At 54.0% G+C, this 17704-nt stretch overlaps 2 protein-coding genes across 4 annotated transcripts; one reads left to right on the forward strand and one right to left on the reverse strand.

The window, feature by feature from the left end:
- Nucleotides 1–2310: 2310 nt before the first annotated feature.
- Nucleotides 2311–5362, forward strand: Gdf15 (growth differentiation factor 15). Of its 3 annotated transcripts, none has more exons than XM_050127767.1 (3): nt 2311–2328; nt 2639–3545; nt 4576–5362. In XM_050127767.1, exons 2-3 carry the CDS (start codon nt 3266–3268, stop codon nt 5205–5207), a joined length of 912 nt encoding a protein of 303 aa, XP_049983724.1. In that variant the 5' UTR covers nt 2311–2328; nt 2639–3265; the 3' UTR covers nt 5208–5362. The 3 variants fall into 3 exon arrangements, with proteins under 3 accessions (XP_049983724.1, XP_049983723.1, XP_049983722.1); XM_050127766.1 differs by lacking the exon at nt 2311–2328 and adding an exon at nt 2399–2495; XM_050127765.1 differs by lacking the exon at nt 2311–2328 and having other exon boundaries at nt 2416–2735; nt 3125–3545.
- A 2813-nt stretch (nt 5363–8175) lies between these two features.
- Lrrc25 (leucine rich repeat containing 25) lies at nt 8176–12018 on the reverse strand. The gene is made up of 3 exons (XM_050127784.1): nt 11584–12018; nt 10266–11062; nt 8176–8774 (listed from the first exon to the last, which is right to left on the reverse strand). The coding sequence occupies exons 2-3, from the start codon at nt 11051–11053 to the stop codon at nt 8639–8641; spliced, it is 924 nt and encodes a 307-aa protein (XP_049983741.1). The 5' UTR covers nt 11054–11062; nt 11584–12018; the 3' UTR covers nt 8176–8638.
- Nucleotides 12019–17704: the final 5686 nt, after the last annotated feature.

A 17704-nucleotide genomic window follows, 5' to 3' on the forward strand; every position in this document is an offset into this window, starting at 1 on the left:
GGCATGGTCTCATGTATTTAAATGCAGACAAAAAGTGTGTGCGGGGTTGTTGGCTGCTGGATTTGGTTCCAGTTCCCAGCTCACGCAGAGGACTGAGGATCACTATTCTTTCTGTGAGTTTACCCCAGATAGATAAACCCTTGTTACACTCCATTCCGGGCTATTGTGGAGCTCTTTTTTACGCCAACGGGAATGGAGGATGGATGGCTCCTTGCTGATTACCAAAAGCCCTGTGGCCCTTAAGGTTCTTCTTGTTCACAGCTCAGGCTGTAGGTGGTCATGGAGGGGAGGTCTGGCTGTCAAGAGTCACACAGCCCTAAGCTGGCAGCTTCGAGGTTTGGGTTGGAGTTTGTTCTCTGGGCTCAGGGCTTTTTTCTCCATCCTGGTGAAACAGCAGGATAGCTTCTTGAGGTTCCAGTCACAGCCCCACTGGTTCCTGGCTGTGACCGCCTGTCCATGACTGGAGCAAAGAGTCATGTGATGGAATTATAAAGGTTATATTGGGCCAGGCCTCAGGTCCTCCAGCAATCAGGAGGCTGGAGCAGAGGGAGCAACAGTTTGAGATGAGCCAGGGTCAGGCAAACCCCATTTCAAAACTCCCAGAAAGGAAAAAGGCCCTGTTTTGGAACTCCAAATGGTCTAAACCTGAGCAGCCACGAGACAGAAAGATGGGGCCCCGAAAGTGGGGCTTAAGAGATGCACAGGAATTCGACATGAAGTTCGTCCAAGCCTTGCCTGACATTGACATCGATGCTGAGAATTTGATACTGGTCATGATCTGAGCCCCTGGGATGGGCTCTGGGAATGTCCCGGGGTCATCATGGTCACCCTACCCTCTAGTGACTCCCGTGACTCTGCTCAGTCACCAGGGGGCTGGTTTCCTGTGTTGACACAGGTGGAGCTAATGCAGTGTGGGCAGCTCACCTTTGCCCCAGTGTGTGGCCTCTGGACCCAGCAACTGTTCCTGGGGAGGAAGTCAGGGTCCTGGCCCGCTGAGGTCATGGCTGGCCAAGTGCCCACAAATGGGCCACCCCGCTCCTTTGCTTGGCCCAAGACCAGTGATGAAGTCATCAACCAAGGATTTTGGGGAAAGGAAGCCAAGTGGGCACAATGCCACGTTCCAGAGTTTTGTGAACCGGAAATCTCTGTTTGGGGGAGGGTGGTGGTGCCAATCAACGATGGGGTACCCCATGGAGCCTTGCTGCTCTGGAGCCCTTGTAGAACATTCCATGAAAACAGTGGATGGTTGACTGATCTTGGTCTTAAAGAGACAGATGCCTGTTCACGGGCAGGGTGTCACTCTGGGTCGGGAGCTGGGTGGCTCAGTCATCTCAGCACTCAGGAGACTGAGGCAGAAGGACTGTCCGTTTGGGGATCTCAGGGTGAGAGGGCGCTGGGGCAGGAGGAACTTTCCCTAGGCTAGCCTCTGACACAGTGCTTCCGGAGACTTAGTCCCCAAAATGACCTGCCCGAGTCTCTATCTACACACAGCTGAGAGTTTGCGCATTTACTGAGCGCCTACTGTGTACTCGGGTCACATGGGTGTCTAGACCTTTGCTGCAGCTTGTGCCCCCATGGGATGAAGACACCCACCGTACACAACACAACGGCGCATGTGTGTCGGGAGGGCAGAAGCCTGGACCCAGCACAAGTTTACCAAGGAGATGCCCAGGTCCAGAGAGGTAACCTGGGCTACCTGGGATGCTGCCTTTCTCGGTCTGTGGGGTCAGGCTGGGTACAGAGGTGCCCAGAACAGCCATGCTTGTTCCCGCTTTAATGGCAGCCGTGCGAGGCTGTCCCCTTATCGGTGCCAGCGTGCAGGCCTCTCCCAACCTGCCGCCAGCCTTGAAGAGCCAGAGCCGACTTTCAGGCGTCAGCTCCGACCCGACCTCCTCTATAACCACGTGAACCCCACGGCTCCTCCGTATCCCAGGGGACCCCGGACGGCCTCCAGCCCTTGCTTCCCCATCCCTGAGAAAGGCCTCTCTCCTTTTGGACCCCCGGCTTTACTTGGACGCACAGTTGAGTAATTTGCCCAGGGTCACACGGAGAACACTGGATAGTGTCTCAATTTGTAGAGTGCTTCTGCAGACATCAGCAACTCACCCAGGACAGAGAACCGGACTCTTGAGACTTAAATTTGGGGGGGAAAGTCAGAGACAAAAATTTAAGGCCAGAACCCCACTCTCCCGTGCCGGGTGCCCACCAGGCTGCCTCTCCCACGGGGTACAATTACCCCAAAACTTTCACAGCTGCGAGCCTGAGGTCGGGGCTATCTCCCTCCGTATTGATCCTGAAGAGTCGCCCACTGGGGTAAACGTCCGACAGGTAACTCCTGGGGCGGGGGCGGGGTCTGTAGGAGGAGGGGCCTGGGGCATCCGGGGTGGGTTTGAGAGTCTGAGGAGGAGGGGACAGATCAGGGGTCAGCCGCTGGCTTGTACCTCAGGTCCAGCACTGGCCTGCGGAGCGAGCACCAGGACGGTGGGCAGGGAGAGGTACGCGGGCATCGGTCAGAGCCCGGAGTGTCCCTAAGGGTACTGCAAAGGGAGCCCTGGGCGCCCCAGACCCCAGCAGGTGCCCCTCGTCGCTCATTCCTGGGTCAGCCAGAGGCCCGAACCGCAGCCGCCACCCTTTGCAGGCCTAGGCGACGTCACCCACCTCCATCTTCTGTCCAAGCCTGGCCACCCTGCCCTGACCCCAGCTCCCCAGGGGCCTGCAGTCTGGACCGAATGAAGGTAGGGCCCACAGTAGATTCCTTGCTTCTCTCCCCGCGAGAGGGGAGACCGATCTGGGGAGACAGAGTCAGGGACCTGAGTGTGGCCATCCAGTCGGCCTGGAGCAGGGGCTGTTTGCACAGGGTTTTGAAGGGTTAGTAGGAGTGCGGAAAGGACACCGAACAGGTGCAGTGGGCCTCAGTTTGTGCCTTGGCCCTTCTATCATAGCCATTTGGTCATGGCTGGGGGGGGGGGCAGGAAGAGTCGGAGAAAGGGGGAGGGAGAGGAAGGAAGCATCCACTTTAACTTGAGTCTGGCCCCCGTCACATGTTCTGTGGGGACGGTCAGCCCTCACTGTCACCAGACCCTGCGGTTTCCCTTTGTGCTGAGAGGGACCGGCCCCCCCCCAGTCCTCGGGGTTCCCTCCCGGATCAGCTTGGTCACTCGAGTTGGCACCGCATGCGGGGGCGGGGCGGCCAGAGTACAGGACTATAAAGGCGGAGGCGGCGGCAGAAGGCTCAGCTCACAGCCACACCGAAGGCACAACCGACATGGCCCTGCCCGCGCCCGAGGCCCAGCCTCCAGGCGGCTCGCAGCTGAGGTTCCTGCTGTTCCTGCTGCTGCTCCTGCTGCTGCTGTCATGGCCATCGCCCGGGGACGCCCTGGCACTGCCCGAACAGCGACGTTCCCACCCGGAGTCCCGACTCGACGCTCACGAGCTACGAGATCGCTTCCAGGACCTGTTGAGCCGGCTGCACGCCAACCAGAGCCGCGAGGACTCGAACTCAGAACCCAACCCCGGCACGACTGTCCGGATACTCACTCCAGAAGGTGAGTGGCATTTGGGGACCCGCCTGAGCAACATACTCCCCGAGCCTAACCCGCGTTCAAGCCCACGAGGCTCAGCCCAGCCTGTCCCCGGACCGGAGCGGGACAGATGGCATCCAGAGAGGCCAGGGCGGCTGCACAGCGCTCAGGTCGGCGGGGGGCACGGAGGGAGTCCTGGGTGGCTGGAGCCAGGTGGGGAGGAACCTGCAGGAACTGGATCAGGAATCTGACGCAATCGCTGGTCAAGACTCCGCTAGTCACAAGTGACGGTCGCCTGGGTGGGAGGGAGGAGGACCCCGGGGTCCGGGGGCGGGGCCAGGCGGGTTGGGTCTCCAGAACTGTAGCGGTGTCCGAGCTGGGCGCACACCTGTGTCCCCCACTACTCCAGAGGTTGAGGAAGGAGGATTGCCGTGAGTTCAAGGACAGCTGCGGCCACACCTACACAGTGAGAACCCGTCCCAAGTTTAAAATTTTTCTTTTGGGATTTTTTTTTCATAGAGTCATTTGTAGCCTACGTGGATTTCAGACTCAGGGCAATCCTCCAGCCTCCGCCTCTCAAATTCTGAGATAACAGGTGTCAGCCACCAAACACACACCTTTAATCCCAGCAGGGAGGGGGGCTGGCGGATCCCGAAGGCCAGCTTGACCTACAGAGCGAGCTCAGGACAGCCAGGGCTGTGTAGACTGTGGGCCGCACACGGGTGACGTCCGTGCAGATTAACGCGTGATAGGCACACGCCTGACGCCCTGCACCTTGCACGCGGGAGGGCACACGCGAGACGTCCGTCCACAGTACACGCGTGATGGGCACACGCCTGACATCCTGCACCTGGCACGCGGGACGGACACACGGGTGATGTCCGTACACAGTACACGCGTGATAGGCACACGCCTGACACCCTGCACCTTGCACGCGGGACGGACACACGCGAGACGTCCGTGTACAGTACACGCGTGATGGGCACACGCCTGACGCCCTGCGCCTTGCACGCGGGACAGGCACACGGGTGACGGCTTTCCGTTTCTTTTCCAGTACGACTGGGGCCGCGCGGCCACCTGCTGCTCCGCGTCCGCCGGGCGTCGCTGACCCAGGGTCTCCACGAAGCTTACCGCGTGCACCGAGCACTTCTCATGCTGTCGCCCTCGTCGCGGGCTTGGGACGTCACCGCACCCCTGCAGCGCGCGCTCAGCCTCGGGGGACCCCACGGCCGCGCACTGCGCCTGCGCCTGGCGCTGCCCCCGGACCTGGCCGTGACGCCCTCTAGCGGCGCGCGCCTGGAACTGCACCTGCGGTCGGCCGCCGGCAGGGGGCGCCGCAGCGCACACGCGTTCCCCAGAGACTCCTGCCCGCTGGGTCCCGGGCGCTGCTGTCATCTGCAGACTGTACATGCGACCCTCGAGGACCTGGGCTGGAGCGACTGGGTGCTGTCCCCGCGCCAGCTGCAACTGAGCATGTGCGTGGGAGAGTGTCCGCACCTCTACCGCTCGGCCAGCACGCACGCGCAGATTAAAGCGCGCCTGCACGGCCTGCAGCCCGACCGGGTGCCTGCCCCCTGCTGCGTCCCCTCCAGCTACACCCCGGTGGTCCTCATGCACCGGACGGACGGCGGCGTGTCACTGCAGACCTACGACGACCTGGTGGCCCGGGGCTGCCACTGCGCATGAGCGCCGAGTGTGCCCCTCACCTGCACTCCCTACCCCTCCTGCTATTTATATTTGTATTTATTAATATTATTAATTTATTGGGGTCACACTGGGTGGGTGAATGGATTGTTTATTTATTTAAAACTCTTAATAAACGTGAGACTGGTTTATATGGGGGTCTGAGACGGTGCCTCAGTGACCTCAGCAAGATAAACACCTTTCTAGCCTGTTTCCCCAAGGCATCAGCTGAAGGGACGAGTGGGTGAGAATGGGTGAGCTGCTAGAGGGTGTTGTGACCTCTTGGGACTCGTGAGGCGGCTCCATGAGTAAAGGGCTTGTGGTCAAGCCTGAAGACCTGAGTTCAATTCCCAGAGGCTCACTTGGTCACATGGTAGACATGACTCCTGAAATCTGTCCTCTGATCTCCATGCACGCTCCCTCCTCCCTCCCTCTCCCCCCTCACACTCGCACACACTTGCACATGCACACACACAGACTCGCATGCGCACACACACATTCACACTCGTACACACATTCACACACATGTGCACACACGTGCTCGTGCACCAAACACACACAATGTAATGACAACAGTTAACTGATTTGTCTGGACAGTGCCCTGTAACTCTGTTTTTGTCACAGGGACAGTGCTTGGCTTCACCCCAGTCACTCTTCTATGGCCCTCCCAGTATGGGGGGGTCACCTTTTCAAACATAGACAGCCCCAGGTCATCAAGTCTGTGAGTTTACAAAATTATGCTGATCCTGACTTCCTTCAGTGATGAACTGTGATGTGTAAGTGTAAGTGTAAGCCAAATAAACCCTTTCCTCTCCAAAAAAAAAAAAAAAAATTATGCTGACCCCAGCAGGGAAGAGGTATTTGCCCTTCTAGTTTCCAGCCATTGCTTTTATGATACCTTAATAGGACACCTTCATAGGACACCATCATAGGACACCTTCATAGGACACCTTCATAGGACACCGTCATAGGACACCGTCATAGGACACCGTCATAGGACACCGTCATAGGACACCGTCATAGGACACCTTCATAGGACACCTTCATAGGACACCGTCATAGGACACCGTCATAGGACACCTTCATAGGATACCTTCATAGGATACCTTCATAGGACACCGTCATAGGACACCTTCATAGGACACCGTCATAGGACACCTTCATAGGACACCGTCAAAGGATACCTTCATAGGACACTGTCATAGGATACCTTCATAGGACACCGTCATAGGATACCTTCATAGGACACCATCATAGGACACCTTCATAGGACACTGTCATAGGACACCTTTATGATACCTTCATATGAAAAGAGCAAGGAGTAAACAATAAGTTATGAGGAAGTTTCACCCACACCTTATCTCCCAGGAGAAACATTTCTTCTGTGTGTTTCAGAATTGCTGAGTCCAGGCCCTCGCACCTATGCCCACCTATCTGAGATGGGCAGAAATGCCCCCTCCCACACCATTTAGGTTTAGATGGTCTGGTACAGAAGCCACCTGAGGGGGGATGGGTGAAGTGAAGCCAGGCTGGTGTAGAAGGTCCTGAGGTGGGGCAGGCAGGGCGATGGTGGGTCCCTGGGGAAGAGGACTCTTAGCAGAGAGCATGCCATCAGACTGGCCTGTGGGGGATTTTCTTGTTTGTATGTTTTGTTTGGAGACAGGGTTTCTCTGTGTAGCCCTGGCTCTCTTGGAACTAGCTCTGTAGACCAGGCTGGTCTTGAACTCACAGAGATCCTCCTGTCTCTGCCTCCCGAGTGTTGGGATTGAAGGCATGCAGCAGCAACAGGGAATTTTCTTGATGGACAGTGATGTGGGAGGGAGCAGTCATTGCCAGCTGTGTGTTGGTGGCTGGGTCTGTGTGCGCAGCCTGGAGGAGCAAGTCAGCCCACAGCCATGGCCTTTCCTCTCCTGGCTCTGGCTTGGGTGTCCATTGCTGCAACAGGAACCCATTGGGACGTTAAACACCAAGCCAGCAATGGTCCCTTCTGTCCGTACCGGTGCCGGCCTGCATCAGCTGCTTCCAATGTCTTTCTTCCCCTTCACTTCTTCAGCTCCTAGGCCTCCTGCGGGATGCACTGGAGATCCTCCTGTTACATGAAACCCTGTTCAAGCCATTCCAGTTGTCCCCTTTGGGGACCTTCCTCCCATCTCTCCTCCAAACACCCAGAATTGGGAGCGCCTCTGACCACGTCGTGCTTCAGCAGGCCCCAGGCCAGCACGGAGTGTCATAAGTTGACAACACACTGAGCTCTGGGGAGCTCTGCCTTGTCTGAAGAGCCCTGGAAGGTTTCTGGGCGTGGCACGCGGCACCTGGGTCTCTCTGTTAGTCAGGGTTCTCTAGAGTAACAGATCTTACAGAATGAATCTCTCTCTGTGTATAGGGAAAAGGGTCTATTGGAATGATTTACAGGCTGCAGTCCAGGCAATCCAACAATGACTGTGAACAGAAAGCATCCAGTAGTTGTTCAGTCTACAAGACTGGATGTCTCAGCTGGTTTTCCACAGGTGCCGGAGTCTTGAAGAAGTGAGTTCCAATGCTGGTAAAGGAAGTAGACAGAGAGCACAAGTTCCCTTCTTTTTTGTCCTGTCAGACTTCCAGTAGAAGTGGTGGTCCAGATTACAGGTGTGTCTTCCCACCGCAATATCCAGATCAAAAGCCTCTGTCATCTCTAAGGTTCGGCTGAGAAGCAGATCTTCCAGGCGGGTGTGGCGGCGCACGCCTTTTATCCCAGCACTCCTGAGGCAGAGGCAGGAGGATCTTGGATCTATCGAGTGAGTTCCAGGACAACCTGGACTGCACAGAGAAACCTCGCCTTGAAGGACAAAACAAAACAAACAAACAAACAAAAAGAAAGAAAAGAAGAAAAAGAAGTGGGTTTTCCCACTTAGAATTACGCAGCAATCCCTCACAGGTGTCCCCTCCATTTGGGTTTTAATCAATTCTGATGCAGTCAAGTTGACAACCATGAGCAAACACGGCAGCCTTGGACAGTTCTTTGGGTTTATTTTGTTTTTAATTTGTTTGTATGTCTATTTGGTGAGCATTGAACCCAGGTGGGAAGGATGGAAGGAAAGAAAAAGGACACATGGAGAGGCAGGGGAGAGCAGCGGGCAGGGGAGGGGCACAGGTGGGCTGGAGCCCCGGGGCCTGGATGGGTGCAGAGTCACTTGGGAATCCCAGATTGAGAATCACCTCTGTCAGTCACGCGCTGAGCCCCACCTGGCCCCAGCATTTACACACTGACCCCCAGCACCTGCACACTGACCGGAGGGTTCAGTCCGTCTCCGTGACCCTCCTGCTTTGGGGGTCCTCGCGCCACCTCTGACTTTGAGAGTCCTGGGGAGCGTGGGGGCTGCAGGGGCAGAGATTCCAGGCTCATGTTTTGTCCTCACAAGGGGAGGCGGGGGTGGTGGGGTAGGGGAAGCGACGACTCAGCGCCCCGGGGCCACATACTCCTGGTTGTATGCTGGGACCCTTCCCAGGGACTCCAGGTTGCAGTAGACCGGCTGAGGGTCCAGGTCGGCACCCTTGTAATTCATGTAGAAGTCGGTGTCCTCGGAAGGGCTCCTGGGGGGGCAGATGGGCGTCAGAGAGGGCTGCAGCACTATTTGCGCGATCTCTCTCTCTCTCTCTCTCTCTCTCTCTCTCTCTCTCTCTCTCTCTCTCTCTCTCTCTCTATCTCTCTCTCTCTCACACACACACACTCAGGTTTAGAGCTCTTAAGTAAGTCAAAGGATGAGAAGGAACCCGTGGTCCTCGTTTCTTCTGTTGTCGTTGGTTACTAACTTATCTGACATTACAGGAAACTGGCTGTGGCAGGGGTGATTTGGATAAGATCATCCCTCTTGGGCGTGAGATTTGAACCCTCAGCCCCCAGTGGGTGGGCAAATCACTCCCAAGCCGTGGAAAGGCTCTATTTCTGCACCATCAAAACACAAGGTGGAAAACACACGCTGGATTTGATTTTTATATCTGCCCGTGTAGTGTGTGCTAGCCTCCTAGAACTGGTCTGTGTGGTGCAGGTCATGGCGCCCGTGTGTGTCTGGGTGATGGCTCCATCTGGGCTCAGCCCCACAGACTTCACTTTCTGACAGTATTTCCTTACTATCAATTGCCTGTGGGGGGGCAGAAAAGGCTGTGAGAACTCTGGGAACCCTATGTGTGAGAGAGGAACCGACCCTGGGTACTTGGAGGCTCAACAGGCCCAGGGCGGGGCCGTCTTCACCCCGCTGGGGTGGTGGTAGAGTGACAAGCTTAGGTCAATGACCTCCCCATCCTCTTCAACATTTGCATACCCTCGTTCTCAGCAACTGGGTTACCCAAATCCCCAGCCTCAGCTTCCAGCAGGGCCTCTCTCTTCCTTCCCTGTTCCTAGCCGGTCTGATGACCCACAAACTTCCCCCTCTTTCTCTCTCTCTCTCTCTCTCTCTCTCTCTCTCTCTCTCTCTCTCTCTCTCTCTCTCTCTCTCTCTCTCTCTCTCTTTCTCTACTTCTCTCTCTCTTTCTTTCTTTCTTTCCTTCTTTCTGTGTTTTGCTTGTTGAGACAGTGTCTCATGTGGTCTAGGCTGCTGGCCTCAAACTCGGATCCTCCTGCCTCCACCCTCACAGTGCTGGGAACACAGGAACACCACCAGCACCTTTGCTCCTTCACTCAGCCTTAACTGCTGAGTATCCCAGGTAGGTATGCATAGAGAGATGCAGGAGAATGTCCCCGTGACACAGGGACACAGACAGCACTCAGTCACAAGTCTGGGCTGTTTACAGCCCATTTCCCCCTTTCTCCTCCAGAGCTATGAACTGGGTTTGCAGGTTACAGGGAGGAGCCCTGCAGGAACCTCACCCTGAGCCCTGGGAATGAGGGAGGCCCATGGTCCTCACATAAACAGAGATGTGAAGCTACAGCCTGCACGAGGCCCACTTGAAATTCTCAGGCTGACCTCAAACTCGTGGTAATCCTCCTGCCTCTGACTCCTTAGGACTGCGATGACAGGTATACACCTCCATGCTAAGCTGAAGCCTAGGAATTGCTTACGGTGGACAGTATCTCAGGTCACTCACCTGGGTGCGGACCCTGAGCCGTCCTCAGACAGTTCGCCTATGAAGACATTCTCATAGTCCAGTGAGGACCCGCCTGGTGGCGTGTCTGGGGTCTTGGGGCCCGGTCGCTGGCTGCTGTACCTTGGTAGGAAGCCTGTCACAGGTTTAGGGGTATCGTGCGAACTCTGGGCTTTGCTGAGACCCTGGCCACTGGCTCCTCGGTGTTGTCGAAGTCTCCAGGCCAACACAGATCCACTGACAGCCAGAGCCAGGAAGATAGTCCCTGCCACAAGGGCACCGATGGTCTCCGGGGCCAAGCTGGGGGGACAGCTGACCTGGAGGAAGGTGGAGAGGTTCCCTGGTGCTCCCGTGTCCGGGTGTAGACACAGCAGCTCTTCCGAGCAGTTGCTCTGGCGAATGCCGTGCCAGGAGACCAGTCCGCAGCTACAGTCCACCCTGAGCTCCAGCTCACAGCGCAGGGCCAGCGACGGCTCCACACTGACCAGCTGGTTGTGGGTGACAATCAAGGTTTGCAGCTTCTCCAGCTTGGCAAAGAAGACCCTGGGGAGAGCCTGCAGCCCATTCCTAGAGAGGTCCAAAACCTGCAAGTGACTGGCCTGCAGGGGCTGGGTCCTCGGCAGGGAGAGGCCAAGGCCGCTGAAATTGAGGCAGGTGTCATTGAATGTCTGGGTCCAGTCCACCTTGCTTGAGGACACCATGCAGGTGAGATCTTGACTTCCCGACTGGAGCAGCGCGGTCAGCAGCAGCAGGACACAGGACCTCAGCAACCTGGCCCCGGTGGCCCCCATTCTAGCAACCTGTGTGGGGACACAAGTGTCAGGTGGTGCTCTCTACCGGGATTAAATGTTGTGGGTTTAAAAAAAAAATTAATAGTTCAGGCTAGAGGTGGTGGCACACTCCTTTAATCCCAGCACTAGGGAGGCAGGTGGATCTCTGTGAGTTTGTGGTCAGCCTGGTCTACATAGTGAGGCCCTGTCTCAAACCCAAATAAAGCACCCACAGCCATCTCAGACTCTTGGTTGGCCACTGTCCCTTCACCTCCCCGGTCCCCAAGCCTCCATCTTCTTATCTGTGAAATGGGTGCATGTGGCACCTGCTGGTCAACTAGACCACTCTCCCAGACACCTGCCCAACTTCAAGATCATCTGCGGCACTCTTGTTGGCCAAGACGTGGCCATATGCAGATGAGTGGTTGTCCTGGAAACCACCACCGCGGGTCTTGGCAACCTCTTTCCTGCAGACCCGGCTACTCAGTACCGTAAACCCTGAGTGCAGAGGCGGACACAACGCTTCTGAGAGCCTTGTGGCCTGGTCTCACCTCCTGCTGTTAACCTTCCGGCCCTTGTGGTGTCGCAAGCCTCGGGGTGCCTAGGGTCTGGGTTGGGGTTCACCGCAGCCCAGCCATCAACCTGGCGTTCTCCACCTCTGCGCCCAGCATCTGGAAGACAGGAATGAGAGTCGGAGTGGAGGGGCGGCGCGGAGACCCGCCCTCCGCAAGTCTCAAGCTCGCTCACCGAGGGGGAGGGGCCGCCCTTTCCCACTTCTCTCTTGCTGGAAGTCGGTGACCTCACCCTGCGCTCCTCAGCCCGCAGCGTCCCCCACCCGCTTCCTGACTTCTGCTGGGCTCTGCAAATATTCAGTCAACGAACAATCTCTACAAATGCCGCGGCTCTGGGCTGGGGGAAAGGACGGAGTTGGACAGTGACCTTCCCCACACGCAATGGAGACAGGACAGGCCCAGAAAAGGGGACAGGACAGGATTTTGCAAGGCATTCTATAGAAGGAGGCATGAAGGCTGGGGCTTTAACACATGGCTAGGAGTTTGCCAAAGAGTCTTAAAACCTGTCCTTAATTTTCTGCGGTCCCACAGAGGCTCAGAGGAAGTCTTCTTAGCTGTTGAAGAGAGGCTGCAGAGCCTGCGAGGGGAGGACAAGAATCAGGAGCAGTTCCCCTGCAAGTTGTCAGGAGCTAAGGTCCTGGGGCCTGAGGAGCAGTTGGCAAGGAGGAAGTGGAGAGGAGGAAGTGGCAGGAAGGGCAGGGGGCAGAGGAGCTGGCCTCTCACAGGGCACAGGGGAGGGGAGCCTGTCCGAGTGTGACAAGGTCTGTTTGAAGGAACCCGACCCAGGACACTGACAGGAAGAGAAAGCAGGGTCGTGGAGGAGTCTGGCCACCAATGCCCGTGTGGCCTCTCCCCACACAGAAGCAAGGCGCTGGCAGGGTCGCGGGTGAGGGGCTGGCCTAGCGGTAGTAGCCGGGTGGAGATCTTGCTGTACAGTGACGTCCCTTGAGGATGAACTCATGACACCAAGTAACCAATGTCAGACACAGCGGCTTGAGCACCCCAACCTCACCTGGGCCCTAGCAGCCTCAAGTCTGTTCATGATGTCAGGGCTCTTGGGGATGTGGAGGACAGACGCACAGTAGAGTGAACGTGTGGATGTGGCCGGTTTCCTCATTGTTATCTACCTTATTCCGTTTCCTTGGGGTGTGTGGGGTGTGAGGGCCTCAGCCTGCAGGAATCTACCTGTTCTCCCCTCCACTACGGGGGCCCAGCTGTCAGCGGTGGGGGCTCTCTCTCTCTGAGACAGCGTCTCTCCTGCAGTCCATCTCTCCTGCTTCCTCTGGCCTCTCAGTCCTGGGGAACGAGGTAAGTCTGGTGGCCTGTCCATCTTTTCTTTGTGCTGAACACAATAAAAAGTAAAGCTAGACAAGGAAGTGGGGTGCAGCTCATCCCCAGAAGACTGGGTGTGCACAGGCGGGGCCAGGCCACCAGATTCTCCAAGGTCACTGCAGAGATCAAAGCAATCCCCAGACCTAGGGGTAGCCCAATAACCATATATGCTCAGAGATACCCCCAAAATATTGAAACCTTGAAACCTGCAGAGATAGTGGGACCCTCAGCCTCTCCAAATGCCAGTGACACATTCATGAAACTGCCAAGATCCCTAGAGACAGCGACACAGACACAGAACCTCTCAGCACCGAGGTCCAACACCCCAGCCCTGTGCAGCCTCCCCCGCTCCCCCTCGGTAGCTCCAGCCTCTCTCAACTGCAGATCTGCCCATCTTCCCTGTGATGGCCACGGGGACCACTGAGGACTCTCTGCAGTGGGCATAATCCAGCTGTCCACAGGAAGGGGAAGGGCTGCTGGCCAGGACCAGACCACAGTAGGTGACAGGTGACATGCTAAGTGCCCAGGGACACGCCAACCCTGACTGGATCCCGCCTAAAAGGCTCTCACTCTGTGTTCCGCAAACCCAGTTTCTGGTTCTCAAGGAATTTAAAGGTAAAGATTCTGAACTGTGACTTCCGCCTGTTCAGCCAGTGTAGCTTAGATCGCCCCAGAATTGTCATCCTCCTGCCTCTGCTCCCCCACCCCAGTGTTGGGTTAGCAGGCCTGTGAGCTGCCATGGTGGTATTGTGTAGAGGGCAGGAGGGTCTTGTGCCCACAGAGAAGGATGCATGCCTGTTTCCACAGAAAGCTGGGAATGGGGGAGCTAAAGTCTTAGGAACCTGCGCCATCTGCAGCGTTGGTCACTGCCAACTACACTGCTTCTCCCTACACCCTCTCCTGCACACTTTGTTTCTGAGTCAACAACCCCATCTTTACGGAAGAGGCCATATGGACTTTGTAAAGGGGTTCCACGTGAATTTGTCTGAACCACACACGATAAGTCAATCGCTTCAGGACTCTTCCCCAGCATTGCACTGTGCTTCAGAGTAACTATGTCACCTGCTGCAGTCAGACTCCAGAAACCAGTTCCTGAGTCGTGTTGAGCACGGTTTCCTCTGCCAACCCTGCTGTCTGCAGAGACCCCACAGAGATATAGAAGCTGCTTTAGAGAAAATAGGCATGACCAAGCCAGAGCGGCTAATGTAGCGTAGCCCCGGACTGCATCTCCATGGGGCCCATGAACCACAAGAACATGGCCACACCCACCACTGAGGACGTAGGACAGCAGGACCTTCTGTCTGGTCACTGCTGCCCATGCTTGACGGGACAGCCTGGGCTACACAAGGAGACTAGGGTCCCCAGTGAGGGGGGAGGCACGGCTCTGGGTGCAGGTCCTGCATAGCATCCTAGAGATTATGTCCATTTCATAGGTGCGGAAACAGGTGGAATAGAATATTTGTTTAGCTATGTAAACAGTGTTGCCTTTGTTGTGCTGAGTTTGGTTAACTATGCAAAGATGAGCTGCTGTTTCACCTTGCCTGACTGAGGCACCTGATTGGTCTAATAAAAGCTGAAGGGCCAATAGTTAGGCAGAGAAAGACAGGCTGGGCTGGGAGTAGAGAGAAGGGAGCCTGGCAGACAGACAGAGGAAGCAGGAGGCAGCACAGAAGTGTGCAGACGGGGAAACAATCCTCTGGCAACACACAGATTAATAAAAATTGGTTAATTTAAGTAAAAAAAACTAGTTAGGCTGGGCGATGGTGGCACACACCTTTAATCCCAGCACTCGGGAGGCAGAGGCAGGCGGATCTCTGTGAGTTCGAGGCCAGCCTGGTTTACAGAGCTAGTTCCAGGACAGGCTCCAAAGCCACAGAGAAACCCTGTCTCGAAAAACAAAAAAAGAACCCAAAAAAACCTAGTCAGAAACAAGCCTAAGTTAGGCTGGGCACTCACAGTTAATAATAAGTCTGTATGTCATGGTTTGGGCTTGGTGGTCTGAGAAACTGAAGACCAGGCTGGTTGACGGGCTTCTTAGTTCCTGTAACTAAAGAGAGGGTCTGACCATACCGAGTGGACGCCGTGATGCTGCCTGGATTCCCAGGGGATAGTTTGTGTGAACCCAAAAGTTTGCAACGTGTTCTGCACCCGCGAAGTGAGTCCTTTTCTTGTTATTATCTCAGGCTCCAGTGAGCCTTAGCCTTTTCAAAAAGATTTTTTTTTTTTTTAATTTATATGTGTGGTGAGTGTGTGAAGCCCAGGAACCCTTGAAGAACAATCCCAACCCCCAGGTGCTGGTGTATCTGACTGTGGCAAGTCATTGGGGGTTGGTAACAGAACGTGGTTCCTCTCAAGATCAGCAACTCCTTTTAATGGCTGAATTATCTCTCCAGACACATGTGGCGCCTGAGCCTTTGGGATGGTGGACATCAGGGCCCTGTGTGTGCAGTTACACACAGGAGGGGACAGCGACTCATTATTTAGGGGCACGTAGCTTACGATAATCAGACTCGAGAGCTGCAGTGTCCCAGCTCTCAGCAGCCACTGGATTCTCACCAGTCAGTCAACAGAAAGGGGGACACAAGGGTCCCTCCACAACTTTAGTTGACAGGCGGGCATGGGACCCGAGCCTGGTGCATGCTGGGCAAGCAATTAACCTAGGCCATGCACGGCTCTAGATTTTTTGCTGTGTCTGAAAAGAACCAACATTTATTGAGCACCTACTGGATGCAGCAAAATCTCCATCATTTGGTTGATTATGATATTTTGTTTTGTTTTATGTGCATTGGTATTTTGCTTGGATGTAAGTCTGTGAAACTGTTTGATCTCCTGGAACTGGAGTTATGGACATTTTGGGTTTAAAATCCATCTTACAGTAAAGACAGAAATGGCTGGTTCTTGTTTATAATTAAAGCTGATTCTCAAGGATGGCCCTACGCCCCCTGTAACCTTTACAAATGGCTCTACCTGTTCCAGGAACGGCAACCATGCCTTTGTTTCAAGAAGTTGTTTACTGTAGGCAGAGAGGGCCCATTCATTTCCCAACTGTCAGACCCGAATAATCACACAGAAACCATATTAATTACAGCACTGTTTGGCCAGTGTCTTAGGAGTATTCCTAGATAGTTCTTACATCTTAGATTAACCCATTTCTATCGATCTATGTATCACCACAAGGCTGTGCCCTACCGGTAGGTGTCTTTCTCCTTTGGCAGCTACATGTCCTCTCCTTGACTCTGCCTATTCCCTCTCTCTATCTGTTTGAGTTTCCCACCTGGATTTCTCTGCTAAGACATTGACTGAAACAGCTTTATTCATTAACCAATAAAAGCATCACATATACAGAAAGACATCAGACATTGTCTCCCCTTTTCTGTCTAAATAAAAAGGAAGGTTTTTTAACTTCAACATAGTAAAATTACATATAACAAAACAGGTATCAAGCAAGAATTACAGTTACAATATTTCTTTGTGAGTCTCAAGTTTCATATCTAATTTATCTTTTATCATAACTAAGGAAAACTATAACTATAGCTATCTGTCTTCAACTCCTTCAAAGACTAGAAGGAAATAACATTACCTAAGTAAACAGGAAGTGCATCGTATGCAACTCCAAAGTTCTAGAAATGACTGAGACATCTCGCTGCCTGGACAGCCACCCAAAGTTCTTCTATGATGTCAGGGCATCCATTTTCAGTCTACAGGCCTATAACATCCAGCAGACTTTTCCGCGTTTTGTACAGGCAAAGTTCATCAGTTGCTTTCTTCTGTGACCTACAGAATGCCTGGCAGTTTCTTTCGTGAATCAGGAACCCTGAAGGACTGTCTCATCTTTTTGACAAGCTTAGTTACTTTTCTGTGGATCCTGAGTGTCCAGTTCATACAACATACCATCAAGCAGTCCAGCCAAGAGCAATTTCTTGCCCAAATGGCTAACTTTGTCACATTGAAACAAATTCCATACAAAGTTTCTTCAGTGCCCATCAACCTCTCTGAAGTAATTGGTGCTGCCAGAAGCAGGCATGTCTCATTGTCAAGAAAAGACAAAGTTCTTAAGACATTTTAAATAGCATATTCTTTAGGTCTTTAAAAGGGTTGAAGAATCCATCTGAAATCCATCTGAAATATATCTTTGTCCATCTAAAAAACCTAACTACTGCCAGGCGGTGGTGGCGCATGCCTTTAATCCCAGCACTAGGGAGGCAGAGGCAGGCAGATCTCTGTGAGTTCGAGGCCAGCCTGGTCTACAAGAGCTAGTTCCAGGACAGGCTCCAAAACCACAGAGAAACCCTGTCTTGAAAAACCAAAACAAAACAAACAAAAAAAAAACCTAACTACTTGACTACAGTTTGACTATTATAGATGACTATTTAATAATCTATATTTCTTTTTTTATTGATATTTATTGAGCTCTACATTTTTCTCTGCTCCCCTCCCTGCCTGTCCCCTCCTCTCTTCAACCCTCCCCAAAGGTCCTCATGCTCCCAATTGACTCAGGAGATCTTGTCTTTTTCTACTTTCTACTTCCCATGTAGATTAAATCTATGTAAGTCTCTCTTAGTGTCCACATTGTTATCTAAGTTCTCTGGGATTGTGGTTTGTGTAGTGAGGAGCTGCGGGCCACTTCCCACCTCCCAGCTCCCGGCCACCTGCTAGCTTTACCCCAAATAATTACACGAAAACTGTATTCTTTTAAACACTGCTTGGCCCATTATATCTAGCCTCTTACTGGCTAACTCTCACATCTTTTTTTTTTTTTTTTTTTTTT

The sequence above is a fragment of the Alexandromys fortis genome, unplaced genomic scaffold (assembly GCF_014885135.2).
Source record: "Alexandromys fortis isolate MF-2015 unplaced genomic scaffold, M_Fortis_MF-2015_v1.1 scaffold_284, whole genome shotgun sequence".
In the NCBI taxonomy this organism is placed as follows: Eukaryota; Metazoa; Chordata; class Mammalia; order Rodentia; family Cricetidae; genus Alexandromys; species Alexandromys fortis.